The 27,110-nt window shown below is 42.6% G+C and overlaps 1 protein-coding gene across 14 annotated transcripts in view; it reads left to right on the plus strand.

Annotated features, from left to right (window-relative positions):
* The window catches only part of GRIP1 (glutamate receptor interacting protein 1), a gene marked incomplete at both ends in the record, with an annotated part of 711,985 nt that extends 688,891 nt beyond the window's left edge, over positions 1-23,094 (plus strand). For all 14 annotated transcript variants that reach the window (XM_080705916.1, XM_080705922.1, XM_080705911.1 and 11 more), the window contains 2 exons: positions 16,048-16,194; positions 22,864-23,094. In XM_080705916.1, the coding sequence (XP_080562042.1) occupies positions 16,048-16,194; positions 22,864-23,094 (378 nt within the window). The remainder of the gene's footprint in view (positions 1-16,047; positions 16,195-22,863) is intronic.
* Between the last annotated feature and the right edge of the window lie 4,016 nt (positions 23,095-27,110).

A 27,110-nucleotide genomic window follows, 5' to 3' on the forward strand; every position in this document is an offset into this window, starting at 1 on the left:
GCCTTAATGTTTTTCTGACATCCTAGTGAGAGCAGACCCTGCACAAAGTGGATATCAGAGTTAATACTGTGAGAAGACAGATAATGAGAATAGTTTTACCAAAGATAATGAAATACCGCATAATGTCTACATTCTACCATTGATCTGAGTGCATCCTTAGAAAACTGAATGTAACAAAAACCCAGGACATTTTTGAAATTGTATGCTCTCTAGAAACTTTGTGTGAATTTTTTATACAAATACTGTTTTATGAGTTATATAAAATGTTATAAAAATAGAAAAAAACAAAAAAGAGAATAAAATGTATCATCCACTTATTGACACAATGAACAACAGTAGATAGACTTGTTGGAACATTTGTGTGGCAGTGTGTGAACTGGGAGGCCACAAGATCACAGACATGGATGGGACAATTTTACCTGATAAATGACAAGTTTTTTTCTCCTTAATTTCAGTCATTTGCCCTAAATAGTGGCAATAAGTATATACCCCCATGTAGCTTCACTTTTCTTCTAAACTGACCCCTAACAAAATAAGAATATCTAAAATAAGTGGTGTTTAAGATTATAAAACTCCAAAAATTGTCTAGTTAAGATGTAACAGGAGAGCTAGGTGTAGTGGCACATGCTTGTAATTCCAGTACTTGGGAGGCTGAGACTTGGGAGGTTCAAGGACAGTCTTAGCAAGTAGTGAGGCTCTCATCAACCTAGCAAGATCCTGTTTCCAAATAAAAATAAAATAGGGCTGAGGGTATAGCTCAGAGGTAGAATGCCCTAGGGTTAAATCTCCAGTCACACACACACACACACACACACACACACACACACACACGTAATAAGAGCCTGTGGCCTGATACTTTGGGACCCTTGAAGTTGGTTTATGCTCATATCTCTAGTATTTTCTTTTTTAAGTGAATTCAGTTACTCTGACTGGCTGTCCAAGATGTATGTTGCTTAAACACCCTCTGATGTTGACATACTTGAGAAAGAAATGGTCATTTGAAAGATACTGACCTTCCTCACAGCCAAGACTGTTCATTGTGTTTGTGTCTTTTAAACCCTGGAAGACTGATCTCATGAAAAAGCAGAGTGGCTTGATGAAATTGTTTTCTCTCTGGGATGTTGCTAGTCTACCATAAACCTGTGCAAAAATTAGGAAAATGTCTCTTGGGGTACTGGGATGGAAAGAGGATTCTAGAATTAGAAAATGCCCCTTTCTCAAGTTGAAAATAACGTAAGCTACAGAGCCAAGCTTGGCAATTAGAATAAGGTCTGATTTCTGGTCCTCCAAACCCCCATCGACAACCTTTCCTAAATGGATCTAGTAAAGAAATTCCTAAAGAGCTGCGAAGACCAGAGTAAATAGGCTGAGTGAGATCAGTAGCGCACCATTCTAAACGTGCTTGGTGTGACTCTCTGTGACTCTCTAGTTCTGCCTTTCTAGAGGCTGTTTGCCAGTTGTTAAGGTTTGGATCTGTTCACAGACCAACACTGGTGAAATATTATTTTCACTAGAAGTTGGTTCAATGTAACTTGGGTAAATGAATAAGGATCCATCCTACTGCTAGAAAATAAAAGAAAATCTAAACTCACTCCATTTTGGGGGTGGGGCACTAACATCTTCATACAGAAGAACTGAGGAGTTGGCTTATCTACAGTTCCTTGTATCTCAATTTACTCGCCAGTGTTTACTCCTCTTCCCCCCCCCCCTGTGGTACTGGGGTTCCTGGAAGCCCTTCTACCTCTGGGCTACACTCCCAGACCTATTTTATATTTTTGAAACAGGGTCTCTTACGCCAGCGCGGCTGGCTTCGAACCTGCGCGATCCTCCTGTCTGATCCTCCTGTCTCCACCTCCCAAGCGTGGGGATTACAAGCCTGCGCCACCACACCCGGCTACTCCTCATTTTTTATCTATCCCTTCCCCCATTCTCTTTCTCTTTAGACCTTTGAAAGTCCCCAGCTCTAAATAGTTTCATCCATTGTCTGTCATCCACTATGACTGAGGCCCCACCAGGGTCTTGGCAAGCTTTCCATGATGTCATCCCCATTCATTTCTGAAAGAAAAGGAAAAAAAGGAGCTAGTTGTCATTCTTGACACTTAGAAATAAACAAGGAAATGCAGCCTCCCTTCCCTTTGGGGCTATGTGGCAGTGGTAGGAAGATGGAGCTGGATGATTGGCTCTCAGTGCAACAGTGGGGAAAAGCATGATGGGTCCAGGGAAGTGATACCAGATCACCTTAGGCCACTGCTTCTCCAACTCTCTCGGCTAAGATGCACTAATTTAGAGCACACATACAGCCACCTTCACATATATGAATTAATCCAATAACAATCTGCACAGTCTACATTGATACTTTTTATCCTATTTCTTTTCAAACACTAATTGCATTCAGATGATTTTAAATCTTATTAATCAGTCTTAACCAAAAGTTTGAGGACTTTCACCTTAGACAATAGGGTTATGGGATCTGATAGCCTTCGCAGTGAATGTATGTTAAGATACTGGGTGGGAAGCCGGGCGTGGTGGCGCATGCTTGTAATCCAAGCATTTGGGAAGCTGAGACAGGAGGATCAGGGTTCCTGGAAAGCCTCAGCTATTTAGTGAGGCCCTTTGCAACTCAGTGAGACTGTGTTTCAAAATAAAAAATAAGGCTGGGGGTGTAGCTCAGAAGTAGAAAGTTCCTGGGTTCCATCCCCAGTACCAAAAGAAGAAGAAAGAAAAGAAAGAAAAGAAAGAAAAGAAGGAAGGAAGGAAGGAAAGAAGGAAAGAAGGAAAGAAGGAAGAAAGAGAGAGAGAGTTGCAGGGTGTGTCTCACCCAGGCTTAACTTTTCAGCATTTTCAAGGAATGTGGGGGTGAAGAACCTACATTTTAGCAACCCTTTCCACAGGTTCTCATGCAGACTGAAGATGACCATCACCCCCTTAGGTTTGGGTAGCTGTAGGTGATTATTCTTTTCAGTGAAATCATAGGCAACCAGAGGGTGGCAGACTAAAGAGGAAAAAAGGCTACAGCCTTGGTCCTGGAGCATCTGCATTTTATCTTTAAGATGAATTCTGCTTTGTCCAACTGCTTATCAGAGATTCTCTCTCTTTGCTGATAAGGAGCTTATGATCTTAGCTACACTTCATTGATAACCATTCTTTCCCCTCTGAAACTTATATATCCTTTGGTGTCCACTTAATCTGTCTCTGAGATGAATCCTAGCTTCATTTCCTGGTACACCTTAAGGCAAAGAAAAATGCTCTATAGAGTGGAAAGTTGCCCACATTCAGAGCACTTGAACTTTAAAAAAAAATTATATTGACATTCACTTTTGCCCTGCCATTTGTGGCTTTCAATAAAACAATATTTTTAAATTGTATGCAGCTATTTTTATCTTGTTAGTGAAAGATTTTAAAAATAACTTTTCAGTACCTACCTTTATTTGTGACTGTGGGTGGCAGGATGCCAGGACATCCGAGTCACTCCTAAGTAACCTCAGCTCCTCATAGCTATTTTTGCTGCCATCAGCTTTCCTCGCAGCCAAGGTCACTCTGCATTTGCAATGTTTTGAGTTTTCTGAGAAGGGAGCTTTGCTCTTCTTGGTATAGTCAAGTTGTTTTACTACTTGGACGGGAAGTCATTTTCAGTGTTTGATGCTGGCTTCTTTTGCAACTTTTCTCCCCGATTCAGTAACAGGCTCAGCCCTAGAAGGAAATATGAAATGGAAATACATATGTTGTTCTTGCACATTCCTCTTTTTATGTTAAATATTTGTCAGTGGTACTCGAGATCGGGTGTGCCCTCACACCAAGTGGAAATCTTCCCCAAACAGCTGGTATAGATTTGCCACCATGGGAACCACTAGAGGCTCAGAACAACACCCCAAATATAAGAAAGTTTTGCTTTTGTCTGTCACTCGTTGCTAGCTCCAGCTTCCCTTTCTTCGGGCATGGAGTGTAAACCACAGAGAGCACGGGCTTCGCTGTGAGGCAGATTTGGGTTCAGCTCACAGGCTGTCACTCACTCGCTAAGTCACCTCTCTGCACCTCCAGTTTCTCCCTTAGCAAAAAGGAGGCAGGGTCACCTGTTTTCAGGAGAGGCGGACTCACAAAACAGCATATTCCCTGACAAAGTCACCATCATTCAGAGTGCTGCCTCAAGTTTTGTCAAACACCCAGAAAATGAGATCTCCCCAGCACCCCAGACTTAAGCAAGCTCCAGAGGGCTGCCCCGGACCGCCGGAGGAGGAGGCCAAGTGAAAATCCCGGTGGGAAGAGTGATGGGCGTGTCCAGTTACCAGTCCCCACACCCGGCTGACCAGCATTCTTTCCCTGAGAAACCAGGAACAGATAACCATGACAGTGATACTAGGGACACTGAATTGGAGAATAAGAATTCAAGTTTAGATGGTTTCAAATAAAAAATGGCATCCAACCCTGACAGTCCTCAAAGTGTACCATATATATCCATTAGCTTCCAATGTCTGCAATTCTGGATTCTGTTCAAAAATACTTTTTAAAAAAAATGTAAAAAAGCATCATTTTTATACAAACGACTGGCTCCTGTCAAAAAAAAAAAAGTGCTTGTTTGCTTAACTCTCAGTCACAAGGAATGGCAGCAGGACGACAAAGCTTTTTAAAAGAGGGGCAAAGAAATTATTTACATATATCAGATAGATACATATATTTTGTGCATACACACACACACACACACACACACACACATAATACATATCAGTGAGAAAAATAAGAATGTCAGAATAAGAATTCTAAGCTAGATTCTACCTGCTCGGTGACTTGTAGGGGAAGAAAGTGAAGTCTTTGAGGCTGTCTTTTTCTCGGAGGCATAGCAGAAATCATTTGCATCCTTCCCAGACAAAACTCAATTTGCATCTTATCGCTTTTCTGGGAGTTGCCCTCCACTCTGGTGAACTGAGCTCCAACAGAGTCTCGGGTGACCCTTAGGCAGGTTTGTTGGCGCTCTGTGCATCTGGCTTCTGCTTTTGATCATTTCTCTTATCATTTCTGTCGGATTCACCACAACCTCTCTTCAGAAATTTTAATAACTTCCCTGAGTCTGACTCGGGCCTGGGGACTGTTTATTCCTCCCTGATGTCCTTGTGCATCTCTGTCATCATCAAATATGTTTTTTAATAAGTTCTAAGGTCTTATATTGTTAACAGGATGCTCACTTGCAAGTGGTGCAGCTCTCTGAAGGTCGCTTTATCTCCCTGCTTTCCAGGTTCTTGGACTTGAACCCTACACCTCCTCCTCTACCACTGCTTGGTCATGTACTTAGCTGGCAGGGCTCTGGTCCTTAAGTAGCTAATAGTCTAGCCCAGGGCTTCTCTTTCTATCTCTAAATGGGATAGAGAGCTCTCTCCTTGTCTGAGGCTTTTTGTAGTGTCAGATGTCAGCAATCACTAGAATGAGGAATCAAGGCAGCTGGCACTCAGTGTGGTGAGAATCTGGTCATTTGTAACCTACCATCCCTCCTGAACAACAGTGAGCCTGGGCCCTAATCCCCATGGGCCCAGAGGGTGAGGGAGGGTATAACTCCTCCCTGAGTTGTAAATGGCCTCTGAATCCAGGAGACCCACTAGGGCCTAAGGGGAAGGGAGGTCTATCAATTGTGGGAGGAATCAGAAAGGTTAAGAACTGGAGAAGGGCTAGGCCAGAATGACCCGGGAGCCAAAAAACAGAGACAGAAACCAGGAAGAGTGATGCAGGCCTATAACCCCAGTACTCTGGAGACTGAGAAGGGAGAATTCAAGGTCAGCCTCAGCAATTTAGTGAGACCCTCAGCAAATTAGCAAGACCCTGTTTCAAAATAAAAGGTAAAAAAAGCTGGGAGTGTGGAGGTATAATGCCCCTGAGTTCAATCCCCAGTACCACAGAGAGCAGAGACAGTAGAGAAAGTGGCGCTGTGAGGAAGCAGCACAAGTTCTGAACAGAGACATCCAAACAGGGGCTCAACCACACAGCTGGCCAACTTAGGGGCAACTGGAGCAAACAGGGAGTGCCAGGGGGTGCTGGGTTGATTTCTCCACTCAGGAACTCACGATCGGTGGAGTCCTTGGTTAATGTGAAAAGAACTTCAGCATGTCAGAGACATGGACAGAGGTTTATTTAGGAAAGTAGAAAGTGCACATTCAGGGGAGAATGTGGGACATCTTAAGAGGGAGAGAGATTCTTTTGGGGGATTTGGGGCTATTCTTTGATTGGAGGCTTGCATGAGGGGTGGGCAGGAGGAGGTTTGTAAGTATGACCTGGGTCCAGTAATCCCAAGGCGGTTTCTGGTGGTCTGGTCATGTTAGGGTCCACAGACTAATCAAGGTCTTCATTATCTGATCAACTGATAAGTTGGAGAATGCCATAAATTATAGGTTTCTCAAGATATTGTAATCTGTCTTGTTAAACTGTCTTACATTTAACTCTACAGATTTCCCAGAAATTTGGGAGACAGACCTAGGAAAGAGAACTGGTTTGGGGAGTAAAGGTTACAGCACCTAAGCACTAGGTTCTTTTATTAAAGTTATATTTTAACGCCGGGTGTGGTGGTGCACACTTGTAATCCCTGCACTTGGGAGGCGGAGACAGGAGGATCATGCAGGTTCACTTAAGAGACCCTGTTTCCAAATAAAAAAGTAGAAAAATGGGTCTGGGTTTGTAGCCCAGAGATAGAAGGGCTTCCAGGAACCCCAGTACCACCAAAAAAAAAAAAAAAAAAAAAAAAAAAAAAAGTTAGATTTTACTCTCCCTTGCTATCTGTCTCCTTTCTACCTCTTTATTTCTTCTATTCTATATCAGAATGATCAGTACTAAGGCTGACAACGACGAGGTGACCAACAGCTGCCCACAGCTTGGTGTGAGGTCCTAGAGAATTTGGAGATTGATCTATCCCTTTCTTCATTTTTATATGAAATGATAGGTGTGCTCTGAGGTGAAGCAAGAAGGAAAACAACACATAAGCCTACCCCAGACCACAGAAATGATCTGCGGGTCATTTCTCTTAGCTGAGATTCAGTTCTCCAAGGGCAAGTCATTCCCTGATTTGCCTACTCATAGAACCAAATCCTGGCTCCACTTCTCCCAATGGTGAGCCCTCGTTTTCTCAGCCCTTAGTGGCATGCTGTTGCCAGATAGCAGCAGGCGGCAATGTTTGAAGCAGATGTCCCTTTTCTGTCCTCTGCCAAGGAGACTCCCCAGGCAGGAGGCAGCAGCTGCCTTTCTGACCCAATTTGTCTCAAAATCCATGAGTTTCTAGTGGCATAAATGGAGATTTCTTCCCCTTGGATTAGAAAATTGCAGCTGGGGTGATGGCATTTTATTTATTATTTTCTTTCAATCCCACAGGTAGTGTAAGACTGTCCTTAAAGGCTTTATTTGAATTGCCAGGCTTAAAGGAACAGAGTTGCCCCACTGATGATGTCTGCAAAGAGTAAATCCCACTGCCTGGTGATTTGCAGGAAAATCGGCACCATCTCTGAGGAGGAGGTGTGGATTTGGTCCTTGAGGCTATTTGGAAGAGAGGTTGAGCCCTAGGGAGGCTGTCAGGGCTTGGAAACTGCTTAGGGAATAGCTGTCACTTGCCTTGACTTGCACAAGATGCTATATGCATTTGCCTTTAAAATCCAAGTGGGGAGAATTGAGTCAGCCAGCTAGAGATTCTCACAGACATCAAAACTGAAAACACAAGCGTGGGGTTTCTGATCTTAGTCTGGAAGACATCGTTTCAGACATGTAGATAGACTTCCTTAGAAATGTAAAACAAGGCTGAACTTGAATCAGATGGTGAACCCCATCTGCCTCCTGCCACAGCTTTTGCTACAGGGGCGGGGAGGGGCATTAGAAGGGATTGCTGCACATGCTGAGGAATAATTAAAATTCATCTGTACACTGTAGCGCTGTATCCTAGCTCAGAGTGTTATATTCCAAGAAGCACCTTGGCTCTTTTAGAACATAAAAAAGCTTGCTAATGTGCTCATGGGCCAGGATCCCCAGAAGCATTCTCCAATCAGCAAAGAACAGGAACCCTACAAGAAAAATCTCACTTCAATGGGCTAGGGCAGAATGCAAAACCAAGTGTCAAGTGGTGATCTTTAGAAGCAGAGAGCAAGAGTTTACATGGATGTTCATGGGAAACCATCGAGGGCTCTGATGAGGAAAAAGAGAAAACATGATAAATTATTCATCTTTAGTTAGTTGGGCAGTTGGAAATGGATAAAGGCTGCCTGCCCAGCTAGGAGATTATATGTCCAAAAAAAGAAGAAGAAGAAATCATGCTTTGAAGGAAGGAATACAGCAAATGAGGTCAGTCATCCTAGTACTGAGTCATAAAGTTTATGTGTTTTATCAGGATAAGTCACTCTATCAACTTCAAGGCTCAGCGTCTTTCTTAGTAGAAAGGGAATAATTTTGTTGTACAGAGTTGTTGGGAGATCAAAATCAGTCATATGTGAGAAACTACATAGATAGATAAGAGATTCATCTGTGGGTCTGGGGGATGTGCCTTAAACCTCTGAATCCTGAGAATTGTTTTTAGATAAGAAATAAATCAAAAGTAGCCACTACCAATCTCCAGGCAAACCGGTCTGCATAGCCCAATTTATTGTGCTGGTTTGAAAGCAACCAGCTATGTTCTTCATTTTTGTTATGAGTTACTGATTTAAAGAATCTACTCTTTGATGTGGTTTAAAAATAATTTCATTTTTCTTCATTTACTATTACCAAGCTACTTCCAGGACAGGGATATAGCTAGTTATTAAAATTCTCTAATGCATCTCTCTAAAGCATTCTCTAACCTTAGGAAATCTTTCCAGAGAAACAGATTGCTTTCCATTTTAAAACATATTTTAGCCTCTCATCCCGAAGAGTCTGCCATAGAGAGACAGCTATGGCCTCTGGTAAGTCAAGGGTCTTGACTTTCAAGTTAATGAGCTTGTCTGCAAACCTCCACGGGTTGGCAGCCATCTCTGATGTTTTGGTTAGCTGTCACCATTGATTGGTGTTGGCAATTTTAAACCCACTCATATGTTGGCCCCTCCTGGGTTCCTGCCTGTGGTGCAGATACTAAAGAGTCACAGGCCAATTAAGTAACGAGACACTTTACAGTTATTCCAAGCCTGTGCAAAATGTTCCCCTGAATTGCTGCATTGGAAAACATGCTACGATGTATCTAGTTGCAAGTGGAACAAAGATGCTAAGAAAATGCACCACCATCTAGGAGCAGTGGCAGTGGCCCTCACCCCAGGTATGTTGCTTGCCACATTGAAAAGTTATGGCTAGGAACAAAGTCATAAAGGAGCAATATGACAAGAGACCCCATAATTAAAGCAAAGATCTTGAGGGACTGCATCCTGTAAACAGGATCCAAAGAATGTCAGCCTTTCAGCAATCCTACTGCCTCTTTGCTGCCACCTCCTGTCTCCTCCCCCTCCCCCCTTCTCGTCCTAGTCCTTTTCTTTGTCCCTTTGAGAGAGGAATGGAGATTTTAGTAAAAGGACAAGAATATAAAATCACAGTGTTTCCTCCAGTGAAGGCTCCATGAGGAAACAGATAATGCCTGAAGAAGAACAGGAAATATTCATGATGAATCTGAAAAAAATAAATTCTATCAAAAGGACCAGGAGTCAACAAGAGGGATTCCCCATGCCCAAAGATGAAAGCATTTTGAGCATCCAAAAGATATATTGAGGCAGCTAATTAAAATACAACAAATAGGGCCGGGACATAGCTCAGTGGTAGCATGTTTGCCTAGCATGCATAATGCTCTGGGTTTAATTCCAAGTGCTGAGAAAGAAAGGGAGGGAGAGAACAAATCAATTTTTAAAACCATATTGATACTTAAAGTCTTTCTGCTCCAAAGAAATCCTCATTGGAATACCATTTAGCTTTAACTATGGGGTCTCTTATCATATTCTTTGCTCCTAGCCCTGTTTTTCCATGTGGCAAGCAACACACCTGGAAAGTGTTCAGTGCATTAATTCTCAGTTCTTAAATTGAAAAGAAAGAATATTCATTCTGGCTTTCTGATAAAACCTACATTTCAAAGTAATCAAATAGCATTAATTGAAGAAAGAATTCTCCTTTACAAAATAATTCTAACTAATAAATATGAAAGATTTGTATAATTGAAAAAAGATTATCATTTTGTAATCCTAATGAAATTATTGATTCAGTGATAATCTGTGGATTAACCATTAGACTAAGGTTGATGAGGAGCCTTCCAATGGGAGAATTAGGCTTTCCTGACCCACCCTAAGTGAGACAACTAGATACTGAGAGATTGGGTGATGTCAGAACAAGCACTGTGGACCTTAGACCCATGAGGCACCCACAAAGCTTACCCCGACTTGATCTAGCATGTCACCGAGTTCCATTTAGAGAAATATGCAAGATGGAAGGACACGCCGCAGGACAGATGACACAGTTACAGCCATATGGTAGTCCCCATTAGGGTTTCAGATATTTATGGTCATCTTTGGTCCGAAACTGTTAAATGGAATATTCCAAAATTTAACAATCAGTTTGAAATTAGGTGCCATTCTGAGTAGCATGATAAAGTCCTATGCTGTCCTACCATAGCTGTAGGTCATTCCTTTGTCCAGCATATCCAGAGTCTGTCCTAGATTCCCAGTCAGCCATTCATCTCCTGCCGAGGATGTTGGAATGACCCAGGAGTCATAGCAGCTTCAATTCAATTGGGCGTGAGGGTTTTGAATAAAAGTGAGGGGAGCAATGAACGCATCCAGGAGGACTCTGAGTAATTTTTTTTTTCTGAAAAGGGGGCTATAAGATAAGCCAATAAGTTTAGGGAAATATGAATGCGTCTCATCCATTAGTCACCAAGTAGCCATCCTAGTAATCAAATCCACTGTTGCAGTATCAAAGTACTTGTATACATGGTTTGGTACTCTCTGTGGTTTCAGCCATTCACTGAGGTCTTGGACATATTCCCCTGGACACAGTGGGACTACTTACTCTAAGTCAGCAGCACTGAGGAAATGGATGAGCATGCTCTAGAGAGAAGGTTTAAGGGAACTACCACAGATATCATCTGTAGAACTTGTTGGAAGTCTGAATGGAACAAACCAACTCTAAAAAACTAGTTTTGAGACAATTGGGTAAATTATATAATAGGTACCGAAGGATATTAAAGAATAAGAGATAATTGTGCCAAAGAATTAATGAAATTCAGGATATATATATGTATATATATAATAATTTATAATATTTTTCTCTCCTATACCTGCAGTCTGTGTAAACTTTTAGTTTTCTCTAATAGATTTTTTACTTTTCTCTAGAATATGTAATGATAAAACCTATTAGATAATTAGCACTTTCATCTTCTCAAACATTTGTTATTTTTATATGTTGAGAACCTTCAAATTCTGCTAGTTATTTTGAAATATACAATAAATTGCTGTAGGCTCTACTCCACTGTGTTACAGAACACTAGAACCAATTCCTCCTAAGTGTGTTTTAGTACCAACCCTCTTCAGCTCCTCTCCCCTCCTTTTCCTCCCCTCTTGTCATCACCATTCTACTTCTATGAAATCAACTTTTTTTTTAGCTTCAACAAATGAGTGGATGTACATGTGGTACTTGTCATCCTATGTCTGACTTATTTCAGTTAGCATGATGTCCTCCAGTTCCATCTGTCAGATAAAAAAATGACAGAATCTCATTCTCTTTTGTAGATGATTAGTATTCCATTGTGTGTCTACCACAGTTCCCTTAGCTAGTCATCTGTGGATGATCACCTTGGTTGTTTGATATCTTGGCTCGTATGAATAGGGCTGCAATAAACATGGAAGTCTGGGTATCGATTCGATATAATGATTTCACTTCCTTTGGATGTATACCCAGAAGTGGGACTACAAGATCATATGGTAGATCTGTTTTTAGTTTCCCGGGGAACCTCCCTACTTATATTCATAATAACTGTACTAATTTACATTCCTGCTAACAGTGTAAATGGTTCTCCTTTTTTGACATCCTTGAGAGCTTTTGTTTGTTTTTTTACTAGCCATTCTAACTGGGGTGAGATATCCCATTTTTACTTGCACTCTTCTCTGATGACTAGTAATGTTGACCATTTTGTATGCATTTATTGGCTATTTTTATGTCTTCTTATGAGCCATGTCCATTCAGAAGATAGTGGTCATCGTTTGTGGAAATTCATACCAAGTAAAAGTGAAATGACTCAAGAAATGGAATTTGCCTTAAAATACTACCCCAAAGGGAGCAGGTGGTGGGTAGAAGCAGGGTAGAAAAAATAAATGTTGCAAACTCCTGATGATTGCTGAATCTGAGTGAATCTAAGGGATTCGTTGAAGTGGCTTCTATATTCCTTAATGTTTTTGATATTTTTTTTAAATCTTTCTCTACCAGGCATGGTGGCACACACCTGTAATGCCAGTACTTTGGAGTCTGAGAAAGGAGGATAGCAGGTTTGAAGCCAGCCTCAGCAACTTAACAAGACCCTCAGCAACATAGCAAGATGGTGTTTCAAAATAAAAAAATAAAGCTGGGCGTGGTGGCACACGTTTATAATCCCTGCAGTTGGGAGGTGGAGACAGGAGGATCGCGCAGGTTCGAAGCCAGCCGCGCTGGCATAAGAGACCCTGTTTCCAAATAAAAATATAAAAAATAGGTGTCTGGGAGTGTGGCCCAGAGGTAGAAGGATTTCCAGGGAACACCAGTACCAGTATAAATAAATAAATAAATAAATAAATAAATAAATAAATAAATAAATAAATAAATATGCTGGGGATGTAGCTTGATGGAAAAACTTCCTGGGTATATCCCCGGTATCCCTTCCCCCATAAAACAAATTCCTCCAATAACTAGTATTTCTCTTCATTCAGAAAGAGGTATAAAAGTCTCCTATCTTATGGCCCGAGGCAAAAACATGATTAATGGAAGGACATAAAAATTCCTCTCTTTGATGAGTACTTTAGATTTAGATGGTACTGGGAATTGAACTCAGAGCATTCTACTCCCTGAGCTACACCCCCAGCCCTACATTACTTTGTATTTTGAAACAAGGTCTAGCTAGGTTGCTGAGGGGCTAAGTTGTTGAGGCTGGCTTTGAATCTGTGATCCTCCTCCAGACTCTCGAGTACTGAGATTACAGGGATGCGCTTCCACACCGAACTCTGTTTCCTCTTGAAACTAGTCATTCAAGTCCCACAGGCCTTATTAGCTGTAATTCCAATATCTACCACTAGAGGGCCCTCCATCCTCCTGCCTCAACATCCAGCCATTATTATCCAGCTGATTTCCTGTAGCAGGCCTGGCTTCAGTATAAGAGGTGCTCTCACTCCTCATGGCCACAAGGTGTCGCCATTTGAGCTTCCTCTTGTCCTGCCACGCTGTCACAGGAAGGTCTTGCCAATTCCTAGCGTGACCTTGGGTGAGGGTGAGGGTGAGAGGATGGCCGGAACCCCAGAATTAGATTCCTTTTAATTCACACTATCATGCCTTGCAGTGGTTTGCAAAGGCACAGCATGATAGGACTGGTTCTCAACCATGCGGTGTTTTAGAAAGAGTCCTTTTTATTCCGTCAAACACCCTACTACATGACAAGCACTGTTTCAGGGCTTTGGGATGGATCAGTCAACAACAACAAAAGACCCCTGCCCACCTCAATGAGCTAGCGATGTCTGTCACATGAGCCCAGATCCCCAACAAAGACTTCTCCTTGTCCTGGTGAGTTTGCTTTGGGTGGGGTGACACTCTCTTAATCACTTAGTTTGAGTCTAACCTACTTTCCCCATGCATACCAGATTTGGGGGCTGGTGATCTGACTAAGACACACACACAGTGATGCCTCGAGCATGCGGCTCGCCATCCCAATCTGCAGTCGATCTGCAGAACCTGTCAGGGTCTGAGACCTTCATTTTATAGGGTCCTGAGACATGCTCCCGTTCAGGAGGATCCTTGAAGTGGCAAAACCAATTTTTTTTTTCCTTTTTAAAACAAAGTGGCAGCATGTACTTGTGAAAAAGATGCAGATGGGGCAGGATGTTGACAGACTTGTCATATTTCTTAGGATCCAAGATACCGTCTATTATGAATGAGCCTGTTGTCAGAGATTTTATTTTATTTTATTTTATTTTTTTATTTTTTTTATTTTTAACAATTTTTTATTGAACATAAATAGTATACATTTACACTATATTTGGTGCCCTCTCCCCCCCCTCGCCCCCGTTTTCTCTCCCCCCCCCACCAATGGTTGTCCAGGTTAACCGTGTCTTATTCATAATTTTACACATGTTCAGGTGTAGACGCTCCTTAATCAAGATCGGCCTTTCTCCTCTTGTCAGAGATTTTAAAATGTGAAAAAGTAAAACTCTGCTTTGTAGAATCAATGAAATAAAGCATTTTGAAGGCAGTAGAGTTTAATGGTTAAGCACTTGGTGTCTGGAATCTGACACATAGGGCTCCCCATTTATTTACCTTTGTGGCCTTGGGTGGATTACTTAACTTCTATAAAATTGAATTTCCTCACCCTAATATGGCCATAACCACTAGGGCTGCCTCATGAGTAGTATTGACCCAGTCAGCTTGATATTTTAGCTCTCCTTCCAGTGAAATAAAATCCACAAACTGGCCACTTTTGTATTTCCTTCAGTATTCCTTACTACTATAAAATAAAATAACTGGCTATAAAAAATAATCCTGCTATAAAAGTTCTAATCTTCACATTTTGCCCTGTGTGGCACTGAAGTTTTTACCGTGTCATGGGAACATATTTGTGCATTAGTTCTGTAAAATATATATATAATTTTGTTTTAAATTACAGCTTAAAAAGTATGACCAAATCATTGCTTAAAGTGTATGTGTCAGCTTTTGTGGGGGTTGTCAAGTAGACCTTAATAAAACCAGTGCCCACCTGATAGCATTAAGTGAATGCAAACTGCTACATTTGCCCCTGAGTATATCCAGCTCAGGGAGGGCTCCGGGATTGTCACTTGTCCGCGTGTTTGCTCTTGAGGGCAGCCTCTTCTTTTCTCTTGTCCCTGCTACTTCTAGCACCCAGACTGTGCTCAGAATATGGTGGGGGTCTCGATCAACTTCTGGTGAATGCACAAATTATTATTATTTTTTTTTTTTGGTGGTACTGGGAGTGGAACCTAGGGGCTTCTACCCCCAGGCTATACTCTCAGACCTACTTTATATTTTATTTGGAAACAGGGTCTCACTAATTTGCTGAGAGCTTCACTAAGTAGCAGAGGCTGGCTTCGAACCTGTGTGATCATCCTGTCTCAGCCTCCCAAGCACGGGGATTACAAGCGTGCACCACCACGCCCGGCCAAATGATTTCTTTTAACTTCACACTAACTCTTGCAAGGGGTCAGATGGAGGAGCTCTAGCTGGCAGTAACTGGCCTTAGATGCACAGGAACCAACTGAGACTCGTAGCAGGGAAGGGTGAATGCTTTGAGTTACTAAATCGAAACCTAGGCAAGTACTGAGGGGTCTAATCAAGCAAGGTGTTTGCTCTAAAAACCCCGCAAGTCTTTTAAATAGGGTTTTGTTGATGATACAGATTGGCGTTCCATAGCAAATAAAGGAATGGACTCGGTGACACTGTTTTAGAAAAAGAGGGTGCACAGAATTGTATTTAGCACTGCACTGGGCTGAGATGGGGAAGAAGGAAAGGCTTATCACTTATTCCTCAGCATCTCAGTGGTCCCTGGATGCTCTTCCTCCCAGGGGGCTGCTCCAGGGAAAGAGTAGACATCAACCTGCTCTGGGCAAGTTCTCCCCTATCTATACTCGATGCCTGCAACTGAAGAGATAGAGACAAAAGGAGGCCAGGACTCTCCAGTTCTCTTCCTTCTCTGCCAATTCTGCATGGGACTTTTTACAAATAACAAATATTTTCTTGGGGTGGGGAAAAAGGTTGCTGTGTTTGATAAGGGGCCGCCTCATGTGTGTATTATAAAAATTGCTGCAGTTCGTTAGAAAGGATTCTTCATCAGGACTTTTCAGAAGCAAACCTCTCGAGCCAGCTGACTTTCCCCTCCACCGCATCTCTTTCTCTTTTCAGGTGACCTTGTACAAGGACTCTAACATGGAGGACTTTGGGTTCAGTGTAGCAGATGGCTTGCTGGAGAAGGGAGTATATGTCAAAAACATTCGCCCAGCTGGGCCAGGCGATCTTGGTGGCTTAAAGCCCTACGACAGGCTGTTACAGGTAAGACTTCCAGTAGAATTCTAACTCCTGCAACTCACTCATAACTGGGGCCTCCGTTCAAATGGTCCCACACATTTGGGGCCCTTTGCACTTTTCCCCTTCAAACTTTGTCATCAAGATTTTGGAACGAGTAGTAATGAACAGCAGCTGAATAAAGAATTCTTAGCCCCCATAGTCTGTTCCAGCACAAAGAGTTCTCTGATTGTTTTGGCACTGACCTCAAAGTCATCTTTCTCAATCTAGTGCTTATTTCTTAGACCCCACTCAGCCACAGTTCATTAATATACCTCTCTCTCTGCTGGGCATGGTAGTATATCCTAACTACTTGAGAGGTTGAAGCAGGCGGATCACAAGTCTGAGGCAAGGTTGGGCAACTTAGGGGGACCCTCTTTTATTTTTGCGGTACTGGAGATGGAACCCAGGGGCATTCTGCCTTCGAGCTACAACCCCAGCCCTATTTTTTATTTTTTATTTTGAAACAGAGTCTCACTGTGTTGCAGAGGACCTCACTAAGTAGTAGCTGAGGCTGTCCACAAACCATGATCCTCCCGTCAGCCTCCCAAATGCAGGGATTACAAGCATGTGCCACCACACCCGGCTACAGGGGATCTTATTTTAAAATAAAAAAAATAAAAGATCTGAGAGTCTCCGGGGAGGGGGTGTAAGCCTGTCTTTCCAGTACTTGAGAGGCTGAGACAGGAAAATCTCAGGTTTGAGGCCAGCCTCGGCAACTTGACAAGATCTTATTTAAAGATAAAAACTAAATAGGTTTGGGGATGCAGCTTGGAGGTAGAATGCCCCTCAGTTCCATTCCTGGTATTAAAAGGAGGGGGAGCAGAAAATATTGCTCAGTAGTATAGCATCCCTGGGTGCTATATCCTAGTTACACAAATATATACACATACATACACCTCCTATGTATATTATTATGTCAGTAATATGGGACTCTAAGTTTTCCCACACTAGTCTTTCCTTCCACTCTTCTGCAACATGACCTCCGAGGCCCCTGTCATCTGCCCTCTCCTTGGCCATTTGTGTCTTTGCTTTATTCTCTGGCTGCAGCTGGACCTTTTTCAGGTAGATCCTGCCTCCTGCTGGCTTCCTACTCAGGCCTCCTGGAAGTCCTTAACATACCAAGCCCATCTGTACTCAAGGCCATCACCCCTGCTGTACTTATGGAGTCCTCTGCCAGACATGCACACCCCCTCCTGCCCTCTGGGCCCTCCCCCAGCACCAGTCAAGCCACTCTGTCTGAAATGGCCTCATGGCTCTCCATTCCCTTCCCGCCTGCCACATAAAAAGTAGCGCGTATGGAACAATGAAAGCACCCGCCAGATCTTGCAACCCATTTTTACCTTGCAACTAACTTTTCCCCAAACACTCTAGTCCCACTGCCTACACGCCCAACTCCTACTTAACCTTTTGTCTCCACTTAAATTGCTGACTCTTGACACTGGAAAAATAGAATCACTTATAGAATTTATGCCAATGTCTAGACTGAATCTCAAGTCATTCAAATAAATTAGCATCTCTAGGTGTGAGAAAGAACACGTGTTGTTAACGCTTCGCAGGTGATTCCAGTGAGCAGTCAGCTGAAAGCTTCAGGGTTAGCGGACCTCAGTCTCTGTTGACCAAGGCCCACCACCTTCCTTTGCAGATAAAATCATCCTACATCCTATATAGGATACATGCTTCTTGTATGTGTGCAGAGCTTACATTAGTACAGTTGTCTGCTACCCTGTTCATATGTCCCAGCAGATTCTAAACTTCTCCGAGAGCAAGTTGAGTACCTTATTCTCCCACTTGCCATTATGTGGTCGTGGTAACTCAGTTGCTCACACAATGTCTAAAACTCAAAGCTTCGTTCTAAGACATACTTAATGCAGCATTATCATGGTCAGGTTTAGTTTCATTTGATCTTACGGACAGCTTTTAGGAAGAGCATTTTGCCAGGCATTAGCACACTTATAAACCCAGTGCTGAGGAGGCTGAGACAGAAGGAGTGAAGGTTTGAGACCAGCCTCAGCAGTTCAGTGAGACTCTCAGCAAACTACTGAGATCCTATTTCAAAAACCAAAAAATAAAAAAGGCTGGGGGTGTAGCTCGAAGGTGGAATGCCCCGGGGCTCAATTCCCAGTATGAAGAAGGAGAAGAGGAGGAGGAAGAGGAGGGTGGGGGCATTTGACAAGCAAAGCAGTGGGTTGACATCCATCTTAGAAACATATTCAAGCCCGGCGTGGTGGCGCACGCTTGTAATCCCAGCATTCGGGAGGCTGAGACCGGAGGACCGTGGTTCGCAGACAGCCTCAGCTACTTAGTGAGGCCCTCCATAACTTAGTGAGACCCTGTTTCAAAATAAAAGAATTTTTTAAAAAAACAGGGCAGGGGGTGTAGCTCAGAGGTCGAATGCCCCTGAGTTCCATCCCTAGATTCGCAAAAAAAAAAAAAAAAAAAAAGGAAGAAAGAAAGAAAGAAACATATTCACCTGGAATGCCTGTCACCCACAGCATTCCACAGCATTAAAAGCATGAGGCTGCCACAGATGGGTGGCTTTCAGGGGCACGTTCACTGATGCGCATGGTCATTGATCAATAGGTTTTTTTAAATATCAACTTTGGAGCCGGGCGTGGTGGCACATGCTTGTAATCCCCGCGCTTGGGAGGCTGAGACAGGAGGATCGCACGGGTTCAAAGCCAGCCTCAGCTACTTAGTGAGGCTCTCAGCAACTTAGTGAGACCCTGTTTCAAAATAAAATATTAAAAAGGTCTGGGAGAATAGCCCGGAGGTAGAAAGCCTCTGGGTTCCACTGCCAGTACCACAAATTAAATAAACAAACAAATAAATAAATAAATATCAACTTTGGTGTTTATTTTTACCTTGGCTATAGGACAGTTAGACTAGTCCTGGGAGTTGAGGATCATTTTATTTTCCATAGCTACTGTAGTAATTGGTGGGTGAGGACTATGGACAAGGCACTAGGCCTCCATGAGTTATGTCTTCCTAATGTACTAATGGGTTCTACCTACTTTCACAAAAGTTGAAGCTATAAAAATAGTCAGACTGTAAAGGACCTTGAGTGCCATAATAAAGCTCTCAGACTTTATTCTGAGAGTAATTTCATAAACTGAATAATAATCTGTACGATAGGAAAGGCAGTGCAGTATTACTGTGGATTAAATGGAGCAGAGTGGCCGGGCGTGGTGGCGCACGCTTGTAATCCCCGCGCTTAGAAAGCGCAGACAGGAGGATCACACGGGTTCGAAGCCAGCCTCAGCTACTTAGTGCAGCTCTTAACAACTTAGTGAGACTCTGTTTCCAAATAGAACATTAAAAAAATAGGCCTGGGAGTATAGCCAGGAGGTAGAAAGCCTCTGGGTTCCACTCCCAGTATCACCAAAAATATTTAAAAAATAAAAAATAAATGGAACAGAGTGAGAAATAAAAGGTACTTGTTTCAGACCCACCGTATTGAGTCTGGCATTTTATTTTCCTATAGTGGGGATCAAACCCAAGGGCATTATACCTCCCAGTTACACCCTGAGCCCTTTTTATTTTTATTTATTTACTTTTTTGAAACAGAGTCTCACTAAGTTGCTGAGGCTGGCCTTGAACCTGCCATCCTCCTGTCTCAGCCTTCCAAGTACTGGGATTACAGGCACGCACCACCCTGCCCGGCGCTGTTGGGTCTTTGACCCTGCAGCACATCACGCAAGAGCAGTCAGAGGCAACTGGCAGACTACACCTGTTGCTTAGCAAAGATGTTAGAGCCAGAGCTGAAGACTTTGGATGCTGAAGGTGAGGGTTCATATAAAATGGCTTATAGTGGGAAAGAGAAGAGAACTATGGGTAGAATTCTAACAGTAACAGAATGTAAATGACAGGCAGCCACAAGGCAGGACAGTACCAACAGAACAGTTAAAATGGAAAGAGAATCAAAACAGAGTGGTGTAGTAACTACTTTCTTTTTCTGTTTTAGTACTGGGGATTGAACTTGGGGGCATTCTGCCTCCAAGCTACACCCCTCACCCTTTTTATCTTTATTTTGAAGCAGGGGCCTCTAACTTGTGATCCTCCTATCTCAGCCTCCCAAGTACAGGGATTACAGGTGTGTGCTGCCTCACCAGGCTCAGAGTGGTGTACTAAGAACCAGTTGTCTCAAGAGTCCCCAGCTGCGTAGGCTTCCGAAGGGAAGCTGGGTTGGGTGCAGCCTGCCCTTCACGGGGCATTTCTTTCACCTGGAGGATGGCCAGGGGCCTATTTACAGCCAGGGACTCACACAGAGACTTGTTCATACTGGCCGAGGCCCTGTGGCTCTTGCCTGCCTGTGTCCAGGGGGCACGCCCTTTAGTTCTCCAGGAAAACCTGGTCTGGAACAGCCCCTGGTGTTCACATGGAAGTTACAATTCAAGACACCTCCACAATGGAAACAAGTTCAAAGATGTTTCCTTATAGGTCCTGGGCAGAAGGGCGTGATGTGTGGGGAGGACAGTCCTCTGTTCCCAGGTCACACAAGACAGGAATGAAGAGTGAGGAAGTGAGAGAGGGTGACCTCCAGCATTCTACACGGGGAATAGGGCTCGAGGGTGGCTGTCCGAATGGTCCCTTTAAAAGAAGTAGTGAAAGCCCGGCAGAGGTGGCACATGCTTGCAATCCCAGCATTTGGGAGGCTGAGACAGGAGGATCAGGATCCTGGTTACCTGACAGCCTCAACTATTTAGTGAGGCCCTTTACAATTAAGTGAGACCCTGTTTCAAAGTAAAGAATACAAAATAGGGCTGGCAGTGTAGCTCAGAGTTAGAATGTCCTTGGGTTCCATCCCTGGTACCGCAAAAAAAAAAAAAAAAAAAAAAAGTAGTGAGAGCTGGGCGTGGTGGCTTATGCCTGAAATCCCCGCCCTTGGAAGGCTGAGACTGGAGAATCGCACATTTGCAGTCAATCTCAGCAGTTTAGTGAGACCCTGTTTCAAAAATAAAAATAAAATAGGGCTAGGAGCATAACTCAGAGGGAGAACACCCCTGAGTTCAACCCCCAGCACCACAAAAAGAAAGAAGAAAGAAAAAAGAAAGAAAGAAAGGGAGGAAGAAAAGAAAAGGAAAGGAAAGGAAGAAGGAGGAGGAAGAGAGGGAGAAGGAGAAAGAGAAGGAGAAGGAGAAGGAGAAGGAGAAGGAGAAGGAGAAGGAGAAGGAGAAGGAGAAGAAGGAGAAGGAGAAGGAGAAGGAGAAGGAGCAGGAGAAGGAGAAGGAAAAGGAAAGCTCTGGGAGGGAAAGAGGTAGCCAAGGTTTTATCTCTGGCCGCCCTGCCGGCCTTTGGGTGTGTCATTCTAAAGCCTAGCACCTTCGACCTTCCTGTGTAACCTGTTAAAGGATGAGTCTGTTGAGAGCAGCAAATGTTAAAGGCCAAGGGGATAAGGACCCGAGGCCAACCTGGGTTTGACAATTGGGGTTCTCTGCCAGCAGTACAGTATTATACAGTGTAAGTGGCAGACCCCCAAGCCCAGGAGATGAGGGCAGAATGAGAGGTTACGGGGCAGAAGTGGGATGGTGGTGACTCTAAAAGTTGTTGGTGAAGGAGAGTAGAAGATGGGCGTGTGCTCAAGCTGAGAGGACAAGCTCCTCCTTTCCTATATCTGTACTGGTATGGGTACCGTGTAATTGTGCATCATAATGAGGTTCAGTGATAGGAACCTACAGGCGCACAGCACTTGGTGGGCTTCCTTCCAAATCCCACCACGCTCCCACCCATTCCCTCTACGCGTGAATAATTTCCTGTACATAATCTGGGCATGGGGGCGCACGCTTGTAATCCCAATACTTGGGAGGCTGAGACCGGAGGATCGCAGGTTCACAGCCAACCTCAGCTACTTAGTGAGGCCCTATGCAACTTAGTGAGACCCTGCTTCAAAATAAAAAAATAGGACTGGGGGTGTAGCTCAGAGGCAGAATGTCCCTGTGTTCAATCCCCAGTTCTTCAGAAAATAAATAAATATAAAATAAAAAATTTGTGTATATACATAACATTATTTGAACTCTTAGATGAGCTTTCTTCTAAGAAAGGTAGCTCAGTGTCATGGTTAACAGCTGGACACAGAGACACATGCCTGTAATCCCAGTGCTTGAGAGGCTGAGACCAAAGAGTCACAGGTTTGAGACCAGCCTCAACAACTTTGTGAGACTCTCTACAACTTAATGAGGTTCTGTTTCAAATTAAAAGTGGGGGCTGAGGGGTGTAGCCTGGAGGTAGAATACCCTTGGGTTCAACCCCTAGTACTACAAAAAAAATTTTAAAAAGAGCATGGGCTTTGAGATCAGACAGACTGCCCGGCTCACACACTAGCTCATTCTCAGCCAAAGCTTTTAACCCCTCTGTGCCTTGCTTCCTTCGCGTATGAATCAGGGGGTAACAGTCAACAGCTGGGACGCCTTTCCTGAGCCGGCGATCTGCTGGGCTGGGGATGGCATGTTATACACTGGTCCCCTGCTCCAGAAGGTCCTGCAGTTCAGTAGAGAGTGATTCGTGAGCCCTTATCCACACTGCAGCACAGTCAAAGCAGGGTTAGAGGCGGCCTCTCTGCCACCATGACCAACCAGCTGGCCACAGCTGACATGTACTCCGGGTTGGGGGAACGAGGGTGGCAACAGTAATTCAGCATGGCTCATCTTCTCCTTTCAGGTTAATCATGTCCGAACGAGAGACTTTGACTGCTGTCTTGTCGTGCCCCTGATAGCAGAATCTGGTAATAAGCTGGACCTGGTGATTAGTAGGAACCCCCTGGCCTCCCAGAAGTCGATAGAGCAGCAAACTCTGACGGGAGGAGACTGGAGTGAACAGAACAGTGCTTTCTTCCACCAGCCTAGCCACGGTGGTAATCTGGAGATGCGAGAACCCACTAATACATTATAGCAACACTTTTATAAAGCAGGACAAACGACGATATCTACATGGTGCTAAAAATCCCTTTTAGATGTCTGTGACATTCAAAGCACAGATAATCACGTGGCATTAACTGCAAGCACAGGGGTCTTTTAAATCTCTCTCATGGCTCATGTTCACGTCCCTTTTCAAGTGGAAGAGGTTTCTTTTCTGGTGACCACTATGGTACATGGCAGGTAACTTCCTGCCAGGCCCAATGGTAAAGAAAAAGAGAAAACTAGGCTGCCCCTCCCCCACAACTAACATCAAAGGAAATTTTTTACAAGGTCATCTTACAATCACTTTTTAAGAAGAGAAATGTCTGTTTGAAAATATTCTCTGTGATGATTTCCTTAATTCACTTTGAAATCAGTTTCTTACTATGAAGTCATTAGTGTAAGAACTCAACCAACATAAAGCTGGCTCAGCCCGGGGAACTAGTATTTGGTAAGCTGCGGTGCGGGGATTGCTGTAACGGGAGGGGAACAGGTATAACATTATCTTAAGATGTCTCAGCGATGATGTACGTAGGAGACCATAATAGGTGGTGGTAAATGTTTTGCCCAAATATAGGAATGATTTTAACTAAGATGTATGCTATTCCCTATGCAACAAATTATCAAACAGGATATGTCTTGTGACCTGTTTTTCTTTTTAAGGACACATTTTGTTTTAATAGCTGAAAAATCTCTGATAATGAATTAGGGTGTGTAGTCACACTGAGAATTAGTTATATTATCCTATTTTTAAAAGTCAAAGCTAAGAATTTAAGAGAGAATGAAGAGTCTATTAAAGTGAGGTTCATCTTAACGGTAGGCAAATCAAACTCATACTGCTTGACATGTTTTGAAAACTGATTTATATTGAGGGGTGTACAGCACATGTACTTAAGATGACACTGGACTGTCTTTTGTTCTGAGCCACGCCACTTAATGAAATTGTAAATACATTTTTCACAAAATGCATTGCCAATTATTACCATCCTTCAGAGCAATAAATTGTGACAGTTGCTTTTAATGATTGTTGGCAACTGCTTTCATTTGTTCAGATATTTTGAATAGCTACACTAATAACTGTTATTTGGTAAATATTTAAAAAATAGATCTGTATATTGATGGTAGACTGTCAAAACAATTATTTTCCAAACATCTTCATTTTGGTTAATAATTCAAACAACCACTTAGACAAAACATTCAAACACTGTGTCCTTTGTTTAAGAAAGAAGATCACCTTTCTTTTTGTGCAAAGAAATATATTATTTAAATCACATTTCAGAACCGCCAGGGCAAGAAAGTATAAAGCAGAATCATGTTAAGAAGGAAAAAAAAAAAAGATCATGAGTCACTTAAATATGTATTTTTATTTGTAACAAACAAGTATTAAACTGTAAAGTATTTTTGTACAAATTTAATACTTTAATAGCATGGTATTTATCGTCTATGTATGGTTTTGGGGAATTCAAAATTGTTGCAGATATTTGTATGAAAAAAAAACCCTCTACCGAATGGAATAAAAGTGATTTTAAAAAGCCAAAAAGCTGTGACCTGCATTTTTGGTACATTGGATGTATTTCAGCATTCTAGCCCAAGTTCTGTACAATGTTCCTTTGCATACAGTTTTTCAAAGGGAGACTGTTTTGCCATAAACTTGAAGAGCATCATGAGCCGGCAAGTGGGGAGATCATGGGCTCTGACACCAGATCTGGGTTTGAATTCCAGCTCTGGTTCTCACTGTTTTCACAACCTTTACCTACCCTGAGTCGGCTTCCACACCTGCAATAAGGAAGGTCTTATCTGCACCACAGGACTAGGGGTGAAAACATGAGAAAGACCTTAGAATGTGTGTACCCAGGAACACCTCCAAGGCCAATGCACAGTTACTTTAGGGGACAGAGATCTTAACTCGAAGACAACTGCTCCCAGAGAATATTATTTGCCTTCTATGAGATGCATTTACCTTAACTATTAAAATACAAACTTTAATTATGCTCTTTAAAAAAAAACCCTACGTCTATAGTTCTAACGCAAGCCCTATAATTAATATTCATTTTTATACAGTTGCATTCAGCATGCCCAGGGTTACATTCTATTTGATAGCACATAGAAGTCACATGATCCCAGCTGAAGTTCTATTATTGCAAAGTTCACACAATTTAAGTTTTGATTGCACTGGGTAGAATGTGGCCTATTTTCTGTATTAAGACTGAGGCTGAAGTCAATAAAATGAAGTGTGATTAGAGCTGATTATGAAAATAAAGGAAAAAAAGAATAAATCTCATGTGAAAGACTTAGATATCTCTATTTCAGTTATTAACCCAAACTAAAATGAATCCATTGCCTGGTACCATGGCACACACCTGTAGTCCCAGCAACTTGGGAGCCTGAGGCAGGAGGATTGCAAGTTGCAGGTCAGTCTGGGCAATTTAGCAAGACCCTGTCTCAAAACAAAAAACAAGGGCTGGGGATATAACTCAGCAGTAGATCACCCCTGGATTCAACCCCTAGTACTGCAATACTAATTAATTAAAATGAAAGGAATCAATAACAAAATGGCTGTCTAAAGAATGAAACAAAAATACAACCCAATGATTTCAAATATAAATTTTCCAATATACTACATCAGGCCTCTAGGAAAAGTTCAGCCCACAAGTTTTGAGCACCTCATTCCTCTTAAGGGGAAAAAAAAAAAAAAACAGGAATCAGCAAACTATGAACTGCAAGCATTTGGTTCTACCACCAAAAGACTAGTAGGGGAAACTGAGGTAAAGAGACAGGGTCTGTTTTTGTGCCACTAGGTCAGAACCAGGACCTAGGGATGCATGGTCCAAGGAGGCAGATTGCATTTGAACAAGAGAAAGTGAACTCTGACCCTAGTGTTATACAGCGGTTCTGGCCATCCAAGCAAGGCTCTTAGCATTGAAAGTGAATGTAACCCTGGAGGCTGCTGGGTACCTAGGAAAGTAGTAAGCTGGACTGGATGACCCCTGTGATTTTAACATGCTGTGAACAACACTGTAGCTTAAATCCAAATCATGGGCTCTCAGAGATGTCCTCTTAATGAAAGCTTATAGCATGTGTGCATGCTATATTGGGGATTGAATCCAGGAGTAGTCTACCACACCCCATTTATTATTTATTTATTTATTTATTTATTTATTATTTTTACGTATGTATTTATTTATTTATATTTTGAGATAGGGTCTCCCTAAGGTGCCCAGGTTGACTTTGAATTTAGGATTCTCCTGCTACCCCTGGCCCTATTTATTTATTTATTTATTTTTATGTATGTATGCATTTGTGTATATTTTGAGATAGGGTCTCCCTAGGTTGCCCAGGCTGACTTTGCATTTAGGTTCTCCTGCCTCAGCCTCCCAAGCACTGGGATTATAGATGTGTATCACCACACTGGGCATGAAATCTTACAGAAATTTGAACTGGGTAATCTCCTTGCATTTTTGGCCAGCAATACAGTCATAAGAACCAGTGCTTTGGAATATTCAGTTATGTGTCATTATTTTCATCGTGTTATAAAGACAACAGGAAATTTGAAGCTTCTTCTTCACAATGTTGTGCTCTTCTGGAGCCCTGTGCTTTGATAGGCAGCCATAGTTAAAGAAATTCCATTTCTTTACTGTTGGTAGTAACTGCCACCCCTCCCTGCCCACCAGTCTTTGTGTTCTATGAAATGGCTTATTACAAATAACTTTCCTTCTCCATATTATTTGATAAGTGCCCTCACCCTGTTTACCTAACAAAATAAGACTCCTTCCAAATTCTAGTTATTTTTTTCATAAATGATTTGTACTCACTGTACAATCTAGACTAAAATAGTAAGGTCCTTCTTACAGCCCCTGAACTTGGGTCAGTCCTCAGTGTAAACCAGCCTACAACCCTTCTTTACCAGCCCTTTCTTAAGGCTAATTAGCATAGGCATTGACATTAATGAAAAGAGGAAAACAACAGAGAAAAATCAGTGGAACTAAAATGTGATCCTTAAAAAAATCAGCA

This window comes from Muscardinus avellanarius, assembly GCF_963383645.1.
Source record: "Muscardinus avellanarius genome assembly, chromosome: 11".
In the NCBI taxonomy this organism is placed as follows: domain Eukaryota; kingdom Metazoa; phylum Chordata; class Mammalia; order Rodentia; family Gliridae; genus Muscardinus; species Muscardinus avellanarius.